Raw genomic sequence first — 7,842 nt, forward strand, 5'->3', positions numbered from 1 at the left:
TCTTTGTGATGTCTGAAAGCCCTGATGTGTGCAATTTCATTGTTTCTTAAAAATAACATTTTTATAAACATCATCAACATAAGTCAACAGTTAATTATACAAAGTATATAAAGATTGCCTACCATATATTAGTGCTTGCTCTAAGAAAGTTTTTTTTGTGCCTACTGATTTATGTAACCGAACTGATTTGTAACCTTTTTAGGTACGAAGCACTTGTCCACACAATTTGGACAAGTACTTTCAACAAGCATCTATTCCTAATGTGGATTGTACAGAATATCTGTATATCTTTGCACACCACTGACCTGATACCTCCATAAAGCAGTCATGAACGTTATAGTCTCTGGCTTCCTGTCATGTGACTTCCCTGACCATTCTGTGTCATAAGTGTCACCCACACATTGTGACACCTTAAGGGTTACCTGGGGCAGTCATATACAAGCCCACTCATGACAGAAACGTGAACACTGCATACTCCTCCTTAAAATGTCACTTAAACTTAAACCATCCCACTTAAACCATCCCAAAATGAGGTCTCTAGCCTTTAGTTCAAAATAACTCCAAAATAAAACATGACGCCTGGTCAACAAGCTAAAAATGTTGATATCCAAAGAAATCATGGAAGTACTAGAGAAGTACCTCCACACATACCTCTGAATCTGAATGGTCTTTAAAGTAAAAGATGTCTTTGTCTTGTGTTCGTTTCAGTCTACTCATCAAAGAGAGGGAAAATGTCAAACCACAGTATTTTCCATCAGTAAAAAGACATACGCCTAATAAACATGCTTACTTTGCTCCTGGGTAGCTGTTTGTTCCACTAAGGAGGAAGGAAACCTGACAAAAGATTTAATGACAATGACCATGACCAAACATCTCACCAAATAAGGTCATCCCTGAAAGTGACTCCTGTAACTTACTTTAGTTGTGCCTTTGGACTCTCCAGCAGGTGGGCTATGGAGAAAAAAAACATTAGTGACCTTATAATACTGCCTTGAAAGGTACAAATAAACTGAAATCGGTTTAAGAAATCATGATGCGGTTGGGCAAACATGCCTGGTAAGTGTCTCTGGCATATTCAGTTGCTGGGTCCCTGCATAAGACATACTATACAGTTATAAAGGGAAAAAACAAATGAATATGCAACAATTAAAAAGGAATGTAAGTGTAACGTGTGTGCCTTCAAGCATGCCCAAGTCCTCTTCTGATTTCGCAGCCCCCTTTAAAAAAAAAGAAAGTAAGAGAGGGAAAAATATAATAAAGACCAAGCAGTGTGTATGTGAAGTGTATTTACAGGGGCTGGCTGTAGCTTCTCTTCAAACACTCTTGTCAAGGCAGTCTGAATGTTGTGCTCAGAGCTAAAGATGATTTCGACCGTTTGGCCAGTGATCTTTCCGTTACTTATTGGGTTCATCATGTTAACAGTCAATATCTTCTCTTCATCCCGGTCTAAAGCAATGAGTACATTCTTCATGAGTGAGTGCAAAGTTCTAGGCCTATTTTGTAGAAAGCCACATTGACACATCTTGAATATTTTCTTATACAACCCACCTTGTAGATTATATGTGCTGATGGCATCTTTGGACAGGTGAATCAGCTCCCACAGGGTGTTCTAGAGTACATGAGAATTCAGTTTAAGTTACTAAAAATACTACAAATTCTGTATTGAAATATGAACTTCCATGAACACACCTGCGGGTCATTTACAAAGAAACTTATAGTTGATGTTCCGATGTTGAAATCCACCCAAAAATGCGTTAGAAACTCATCATCAGGCTTGAACAGCTAAACAGATCAAACAATGAGGAATAGGAGAAAGTAGAAGTACTTTTTTTTATTAACAAAACTAAGGCTTAAAAATGTAACATGCTTACTTCGGTTGAGTCAAGAAAAACCCTAATACAAGGGAAGGAGAACACTCTAGGACAGAGATAAGGTAAATATGTCAAAGGTGAATGCTAGTATCACAAAGTGCTCCTCAAAGTATATATATTTTTAAATACCTTCGAGAGTTCTCAAAATAGCTGTTGAGTTCATTCAGGAATGTCCTGCAGTCCTTAACACGAAGAAAAATAAAAGACCTCGAAACCAGTAACAATTGAAAATCACATTGTTTGGTCAAGCTCATAAAAAATATACCGTTTCAAAATCTTTGTCATGAATTGATGTAAAAGCTGAAGCAAAGCTTCTGAAACTGAACCATTTGCCAGCAAAGTCTTCCCTCAGTTTTTTTGGAGTCATCCTGCAGAGAGCTTCAGATATGGCCACCTGCATTTCATAATCTGGTAATAATATTTTATATTATGAACATGTTGACTAGCTGCACATATTCCACACAAAGCCTATTCATAAATTCTTTATTTAAAAAAAACCAAAACATACCCCCAATGTCTATCAGCGCTTTTGCCAAGTCTTCTCTGTAAGAAAAAAAAGTTAATATTGTGGTAATTGACCCTTCGCTAAGCCCCGCCCTCCTTAGTTACTGTTACTACGCCTGTCAAGCTTTCACGCCTGGCAAGTGTATTACAGTGTGTATGCACCGGTGTCAGACATTCCCAAGGAGATAATTAGTCATTTTTGGCGAACATGTGAAATATCTGAGAGAGCAAGACAAAAGGGACTGCAGTGTGCATTCGAGGGATATATCCACGACATAATATGCAACCGATTAGAAAATAATTTAATCGAAATTGAAGCTAAAGCCTATGAATGATAACATTCTCCCGCTTATATTTTAGTAGCGCGCCAGGATACTGCTCACACGTCGTGGGTCTAATCTACGCCTTGGACCTGGCAAGAGCCGGAGATGCTGAGCTGAGCCGAGCCATACATCATCAACAACACAAACAAATTTCCATCTTGCCTTCGATCATCTTATTTTATATTCAAATATATGCATTATGAATAAAGAACCGTTATTTTTCCAAGCAATGATGTGCTGAGTTAGCTAGCTAGCTAACATTAGCGTGCTCTTACCTTGGAGCAAGCATAGGTGTTTTTGTTAATCCTGTCGACCTTTAGTGGGACATTCTATAACGCTTAACGTGAAAAACGCTTAACGTACCTAAACAGCGATAAAGGAAAACCAAGTTTCTGTCAAATTTTACTTCTAATAAACACATGCTGCTGTCAAAATAACGAGCTCTTGGTCCGCGGATAAAGTGAATATCACGTTAAGCGTTCTCACCATAGAAGTCTATTATAAGAGAAAACAGCTTAACATGGTTTAGACACATTTCTGTCATTTTAGTTGTAATTAATACTTCAAAAGCCACCGTGCATTGTGTTAAAAAGTGCAGTAGGGGCCTCTTTATGCCCTGTCTGAAACCAATATTAAGAAATGAGGCTGAAAGGCAATAAAGTTGCTAACTCCTGGCTTCAGTGTTGTCACATCCTATGGAGCTAAAATTGTGCCTAAACTTAAACAAATCCAGCGTTTTGCAAACAAACGCAACCTTTTATGCAAAAGAAATAAACTCTGAAACAAACAGAAAGCGTTTTACAAATACATAATGCAATTCGAGAGAAAATGCAAATGTTAACGTGCAGATTTTCTCACAAATGTTAACGTGCAGATTCTCTCACAAATGTTACCGTGCAGATTTTCTCACAAATGTGACCGTACAGATTTTCTCACAAATGTTAACGTGCAGATTTTCTCACAAATGTTACCGTGCAGATTTTCTCACAAATGTGACCGTACAGATTTTCTCACAAATGTTAACATGCAGATTTTCTCAGTTATGCAACTTCTCCCAAAACAGCAGATAGTTCAATTGTTTGACTTACATTTATATTACAGTTTTTTTTTGTGCTGGTTTATTTTATTGCAAAAATTGCCCAATTATCTTGAAATAGCCAAAAAATAGCAGCATTCATTTTAAACCTAAATAGGCATATGGCAACCAAACAATGTAGACGACTGACTGAAACAACTGCCACGACGATTTATTTGCTTTTTCATCTTTTATAGCCTAGAAAACTCTCTACTTTAATGCCATAGTGTTTAGACAATGTTAAATACTTTTTATCTATGAGTTGCTATGGATAAAAGTCAAACATATGTATCATTGCATTATTATATTGCAAGCAAGTAATAGCTGTTTGTTAACAGTACAAAGTAAGACCGCAAAAACGAATAAATGAATCTGATTTTACATGCTTAATTTTACATATGTGCAGTGCATCTAAAATTCCTTTGCACAGTATTTTGCTTCCACTTGTAGCATGCTTCTCTGTTACAAACTAAAGCCAGAGCAGTGAAGTGAAGAGTGATGTTGCTTTCAGCCAATAGAAAATACAACAATTTTTGGTGTTATTTTTTGATTCTCATTGGGTGGGCAAGACAGACGTTTAGATGGGTTCAGCCCACCCCTGCCCATACCCATGCCTAGTGCCGGCCCTGATATAAACACAAAATGATGTCAAAATTCCCCTATAAGAAAGTATCCTTGTAAAAGTAATGTGTTTGGTGAATGTAAACAGTTGGGAAACAAGAACGAGAGAATGAGATGGGGTGGAAGGGGTGACAACATTGCAAATGCATCCAGTTTGTTGTACGTTATTTGTATATTAAAACCAATGCATAATTCATTATTTATTATTAAGAACAGCAACTGATTATTATTAACAGTTTCAATAAATTTCATGAGACTAACTGAATGAAACTTAATGAATGAAATTAATTCCGTTTCTGGCACTGGCAAGGGTGGCACGCAAAGTAATGTTCATGGCTTCTTCCTATAGAAATTAGTGTCAAACTCCCAATAGCACCACCTGCTGTTTTGTAAGAGGAAGTTGCACATGCATTTGTGAGAAAATCTGCACGTTAACATTTGTGAGAAAATCTGCAAGGTAACCGTTTGTGAGAAAATCTGCACGTTTACATTTATGAGAAAATCTGCATGGTCACATTTGTGAGAAAATCTGCACGTTAACGTTTGTGAGAAAATCTGCACGTTAACGTTTGTGAGAAAATCTGCACGTTAACATTTGTGAGAAAATCAAGCTGAGAGAATCTCATAAAAAGGTGAGACTTAAACACAGTACATTTATATGGTACACCTTTGCATTTTCTCTCGAATTGCATTATGTATTTGTAAAACGCTTTCTGGTTGTTTCAGAGTTTATTTCTTTTGCATGAAAGGTTGCGTTTGTTTGCAAAACGCTGGATTTGTTTGGTAAGTTTAGGCACAATTTTCGCTCCATATACATCGAGCTGAATAGCCTGTGGAGCAAACTAGAACAAAACAGCACAAATGTTTCTAAAAGCTCTGATAAAAAGGGACAGAAATATAAACGAGATGATACAGTGCGTTGTTTAGGCACGTTAAGCTGTTTCCTTCTATGGGGGAGAAAACGCTTAACGTGATATTAACTTTATCCGCGGAACAAGAGCTCGTTCTTTTGACAGCAGCAGGTGTTTAATACAAGGAAGTTTTGACAGAAATTTGGTTTTCCGTGATCGCTGTTTAGGTACGTTAAGCTACGCTAAGCGTTTTTCACGTTAAGCGTTTTAGAATGTCCCACATTTAGTTGTGAATGAGGCCTTCCACACTGCTTGATCCACGTCCGGCATTTCTCCCCTTGGGTTTTAGGTTTCGGGAAGGGAAAAAAATTCCACCACCCCGTCCAAACTTTTAGGATACTGGCTATCAGATTTACACAATCCATACGCACAACGCTTCGGCATGTTTCCCTTGCTTGACAGACCTCCCGCGCCTAGTTACGGTTGCTAAACCACGACTGGCCTGTGGCGGTTTTCGGGCGTGGCTTAGCGAAGGGTCAATTAACTCACGATCTTTTGTCCACCATATGGTGCTATTTTTAGCATACATGCTCCGAGCTACCCGATGTCGCTTGTTGACTGATGCTCAAACAAAATTATAGCCAATCGGAGAATGTCTTTACACTAGCTTTTAAAAATACAGAACTGTCAGGGGAAAAAAGTATATAATTGTACATTTTCTGTCGCTGAGGTTGTTCATTAAGGTTATTTTCTGTACCTTGTTAGCCTATATAAAAAAAATACAATTTTGTACCTTTTTAGGTAGGCCTAGGCTACATTATTGTTCCTTCAAAGGTACAGTCAAATGTTTTGTAGACCTAATTTTTAACTGATGCACAATAGGTCACAATGGGGTACAATGATCTACCCAAAAAAAGTACAATATTTTATGTGCAGTGTTGGGTGTAACTAGTTACTAAGTAATTAGTTACTGTAATTTAATTACTTTTCCCCTTGATAAAGTAAAGTAAGGGATTACTTTTATTTTTCTGTAATTTAATTAGTTACTTCTCATACTGTGTGTAATATGTGTGTGCAATAGTGGAATTGACATAAAAATTCAAAGTCCAACTTTAAAATCCTTGCTTTAATGTATAATTCTCACATTTGTAATACTTTGGTCAGTTAATAAGAGTACTTTATGTAGTTTAATATTATTTATTTGAATGAATTAAACAAGCTGTTTCATGTCTATCCTTCAATCACTTAACTAATCAAGGTTGATGTAGGATATAGAAAGTAATAAATAACAATACTTTTTGGAGAGAGTAATTTGTACAGTAATCTAATTACACTATTGAATATGTAATTAGTAACTAGTAATTAATTACTTTTTCACAGTAACTTACCCAACACTGTTTATGTGTTGTATATATGTAGGTAAATGGAACCTTTAAAAGGTACCACAGGGACAGAAAAGGTAGTTTATAAAAAAATTCTGACAGTGAATGAAAGCGTTTTTGTACAGCCTTTGTACTCTTTTCTGAGAGTGAAAACAAATAACAATAAACGAAATTTAGAATGCAATTGTCTAATTTGTTAATTGTAACAGGAGTATTTTAATTTATTTAACAATGCATACTAGGTGTTACTTAATAACAGACTTACAAGAGCCCGATATTGTCATCTGACTGGCAGAGTCTCTTCCTGATGTCTTTGGGACTGCTGTCTAACATGGAGTTTATGGTTCTGATTGCCTAAAAACGAAATCAGGCAGAAACGATTTCACATCCCAAGTGTCTGTCAGTTTAAAAATAATATATCGACACACAATTACCTCTAAACGCAGAGAGAAAGGTGCTTCATGATCCAAGACAACAGCTCCAAAACGCAACAGAAAGACATCCAGGATTTTATAACTGCCTTCCATGTGCGCAGAAAATATAAGCTAACGTTATTAAGATATTTATTATACTCACTCAAGTACAACAACAACAAAATAAAACAAAACGACTGGTTAATATTGAAATATGGAAGCGTTACCTGCACTGGTCATCTGACACAGACTCTGTAAACAAGACAAACACGTCTTTTCAAAAGCTATAAAAAAGGAAGTTAAAGGGTTTCTGCACAACAGAAAATGTATTACCATGGAAACCTCGTAGAACACTTCGATGAGTTTTATGGCGATCTTGGTTGGTTTTTGCTGTTCTTTAAGATGCTCTGACACTCTCTCAAACCAATTCAACATGTAAACGGTGAAAACATGACAAATGATTATACTGATAAGTAACCTTAAGCTTTAATTCCGATAAATAAAATGACATGCTTATCTTTACAACCAAGCCGTGGTGAACAAGTTTATGAATACACTCCTCATCCTTACTGATCACATGTTCAAGGGCTCGCAATATTAAAGCAACATTCTTGTGTCCGTTTCTCCGCAGTTCCTGCAATTTATTTAAGAAATCTTCAGCATAAAATGATAGGGTTTCGATACTTAAAGTGGACAATATTATACATTTTTATCAAATTTTAGGCTTACGCCTAATCATTAAAATGATTTCAAAAAGTATTTCATCATCAATAATAAAAGCAAAACTTGCCGTGGTAACAAC

At 36.4% G+C, this 7,842-nt stretch overlaps 1 protein-coding gene and 1 long non-coding RNA gene across 2 annotated transcripts; both read right to left on the minus strand.

Annotated features, from left to right (window-relative positions):
- Positions 1-1,170: 1,170 nt before the first annotated feature.
- LOC130546816 (uncharacterized) lies at positions 1,171-1,762 on the minus strand. Its single transcript, XR_008961828.1, has 4 exons — positions 1,690-1,762; positions 1,549-1,609; positions 1,292-1,446; positions 1,171-1,217 (listed from the first exon to the last, which is right to left on the minus strand). It is a non-coding gene; the product is annotated as an uncharacterized LOC130546816 (long non-coding RNA).
- An 88-nt stretch (positions 1,763-1,850) lies between these two features.
- On the minus strand, positions 1,851-7,475 carry LOC130547452 (synaptonemal complex protein 2-like). The gene is made up of 8 exons (XM_057323414.1): positions 7,374-7,475; positions 7,268-7,292; positions 7,062-7,147; positions 6,893-6,981; positions 2,380-2,414; positions 2,137-2,279; positions 2,001-2,053; positions 1,851-1,917 (listed from the first exon to the last, which is right to left on the minus strand). The coding sequence occupies exons 1-8, from the start codon at positions 7,473-7,475 to the stop codon at positions 1,851-1,853; spliced, it is 600 nt and encodes a 199-aa protein (XP_057179397.1).
- Positions 7,476-7,842: the final 367 nt, after the last annotated feature.

The sequence above is a fragment of the Triplophysa rosa genome, linkage group LG23, assembly GCF_024868665.1.
Source record: "Triplophysa rosa linkage group LG23, Trosa_1v2, whole genome shotgun sequence".
NCBI classification, from domain to species: Eukaryota; Metazoa; Chordata; class Actinopteri; order Cypriniformes; family Nemacheilidae; genus Triplophysa; species Triplophysa rosa.